The sequence below is a fragment of the Conger conger genome, chromosome 9 (genome assembly GCF_963514075.1).
Source record: "Conger conger chromosome 9, fConCon1.1, whole genome shotgun sequence".
In the NCBI taxonomy this organism is placed as follows: Eukaryota; Metazoa; Chordata; class Actinopteri; order Anguilliformes; family Congridae; genus Conger; species Conger conger.
This window is the reverse complement of record NC_083768.1, coordinates 43,461,311-43,463,810: the sequence shown is the minus strand read 5'-3', so window position 1 is coordinate 43,463,810 and position 2,500 is coordinate 43,461,311. Positions and strand designations below refer to the sequence as shown.

Genomic DNA, 2,500 nt, shown 5'->3' with positions numbered 1-2,500 from the left:
GGCGACGGTGAATGAGGGAGAGCGAAAGGGGAGGCGAGCGCCCCCTTCTGACTCTCACATGTAACTACAAATCTCCACAGATTTCAGACACTGCAAACATCTGCCCGTCAGACACAGTTAGAGGCTTGTCATGTTTGCATAGCCCCTACCCCCTACAACGACAGAATTTCAAGCTATAAAGAGGCTATACACATTTGCTTTTACGCAGCAGATGTGATAGGGTTTTTTTTTTCTCTGTTTAGGGGAAAGGGATGGGAGTGCTTATCGATTAATGCACGGTAACCAATTCCACATTAAAGATCCCATCCTTCACTACGAGATACAGTTGTAGTCCTCTTAAGAAGCGATTAAGAGGAGGAGATTTAAGACGGCCTGGGACGTAACAGGGGGTGCAAAGGAAGGAGGAAGACGCGGGCGGGTTTTTCCAAACTGGAATTAATTTAGGAAACGTTACGTTACGAGTCATGCCCTGCAGGTGAGACGGAGGGAGGAGAATAAACTGCTGTCAGACAGACGGAGAGAAGGAGAAAGGAGAGACTTGGTCTTCTCTGGCTGTACTGTATTCATGCGGTTTTATTTTGTTCTTTTTTAAACAGTATCTTCTAGAAAGGGTGCTTAAGCAGAAGCCGTCCCGACTCCATTCATCAGAGCCGTAAATGCCCTAAGATTAATAAAAAGTGCAGAACTAAAGTGTGAAGTACGAGACCAAACACACAGGCGAGTGGGATTCTGGGAGAACTCGTGTCACAGAATCCTTGTCTAGAGGGTGGTTGGTTATTTTTTTGGTTTGTTTCGGGGGTTTTTTTTCTTGTCTTACTTAATTCATGGATATAGAAAGTCGTTGGCAGGGTCAAATTCAGGAAAGAGAGGGGAAAGGAGTAAATGATAGAAATTCTGAAACTAACTGCAAAGGTATCACACTAAAACACCCAGTGCAGCACTGAGCATGTCTATTTTCACCTTCTGGAAAATAGAGCCTTAAAAACAAAAAACAAAGCAAAAAAAGGGGGTCAAAATGACAACAAAAAAACAAAGAAATTGTCTCGGTAAAATGTATAGTTTTTTGTTTTTTTTTCCTCACAAGTAAAAACCTACTATTAAAATCAAAACAACGTCACCAAACTATGAACAATCCCATCCGTGTAGTTAACCCTACAGACAGAAGCGTCTAGCAATGGTACCATCACGGTCAGCTCCCCTGTGCCCGAATGCTCTTATGGATGCACTGATATGGAGAAGGGTTACGATAAGTAGTGGCAGTGAGTACATCTCTCTTGCAGGACGTCCCCACTCCGATAGACCAGGTGCCCTTCTTCATCGTCCCGCACGCTCAGCGCCCGCGTCCGGCTGTCGCTCCGCTGTGGGTCGCCATGGCGAGGGGTGGGGGGAGGGGGGTGCGTGCCGTGGCCACGGCGACGGCGCAGCGGGTTCGCAGGTGGAGGAGGAGGAGGAGGAGGAAGAGGAGGAGGAGGAGGAGGTGTAGTTGTTGGCAGTTGTTGTAGTTGTAGGTAGATTGGGCGATCATAGGGGGGGGGGAGTCATATGACACCACGTGAGGAATAGATATAACGATAGGGATATAGTGCAAGGGAACAAGTCAGAGATAACATTTCTCCCTCTCGTTCTTTTTTCCTCTCTCCCCTCACTGCTGTATCTATCCTTCCTAGCAAACTAAAAAGCAGATTATGTAAATACATCTAATAAATGATACAGACACACGAAAGATGGGCATTAATAAGTGAAAACTTTTGTTGCCAAACTTAGTCATCTAAATGGTTATGCCTATAAATGCTGTTGATCTTTTTTTTTTTTTTTCCAGTGGAAAGAAAATAAAATCAAAACATAAAAAGAAAAATTATGTCACGCAAAAAAAAAAAAGAAGTCAATTCAAAGGTAGAAAAGCAGTAGAATTTTCCAGAGGAACATAATGATGGCGGCATTTTACCCTCACCCCAGCTCTCCCTTACTTTCACTGACAGAGAGACCATAGAGGTCACATTAGCACACACATTTGTGAGGTGTGTCAGTGTGGCTGGTCTCTCTCACTCTGTCTCTTGCTCTCTCTCTCTCTCTCTCTCTCTCTCCCTAACACAAGTTGAGAAACAGGCTGACTCATAGCCACACGTACACACCTCTGTGAACCACATGCACACCTGCCACTCCTGGAAGACAACCAATTAAGAGCAGTTTTACTAAGAAGCTAGTGACCAATGAAAAATGCATTTGGCCATGATGTGTACAAATTGTACAAATCCAAGTTAAGATGCATAAAAAATAAAAAAAAACTGAAAACTGCCTACAGCCTCAAGACAAACCCCTTTCCTATATAACAAAAAACACAGAAACTAAACAAAAAGATTTGTCTACTTACCAAATCCAGGAGCTGAGGACAAGAAAACGTTAGGGAAGGAGCGGCAGAGAGAGAGAGAGAGAGAGAGAGAGAGAGAGAGAGAGAGAGAGAGAGAGAGAGAGAGAGAGAGAGAGAGAGAGAGAGAGAGAG

The 2,500-nt window shown here is 44.2% G+C and overlaps 1 protein-coding gene across 3 annotated transcripts in view; it reads right to left on the bottom strand.

Moving 5' to 3' along the window:
• Nucleotides 1-2,500, bottom strand: part of LOC133136404 (dual specificity protein kinase CLK2-like) — an 11,080-nt gene that overhangs the window by 4,003 nt on the left and 4,577 nt on the right. For all 3 annotated transcript variants that reach the window (XM_061253868.1, XM_061253871.1, XM_061253869.1), the window contains exon 4: nt 1,268-1,358. In XM_061253868.1, coding sequence (XP_061109852.1) covers nt 1,268-1,358 — 91 coding nt within the window. The remainder of the gene's footprint in view (nt 1-1,267; nt 1,359-2,500) is intronic.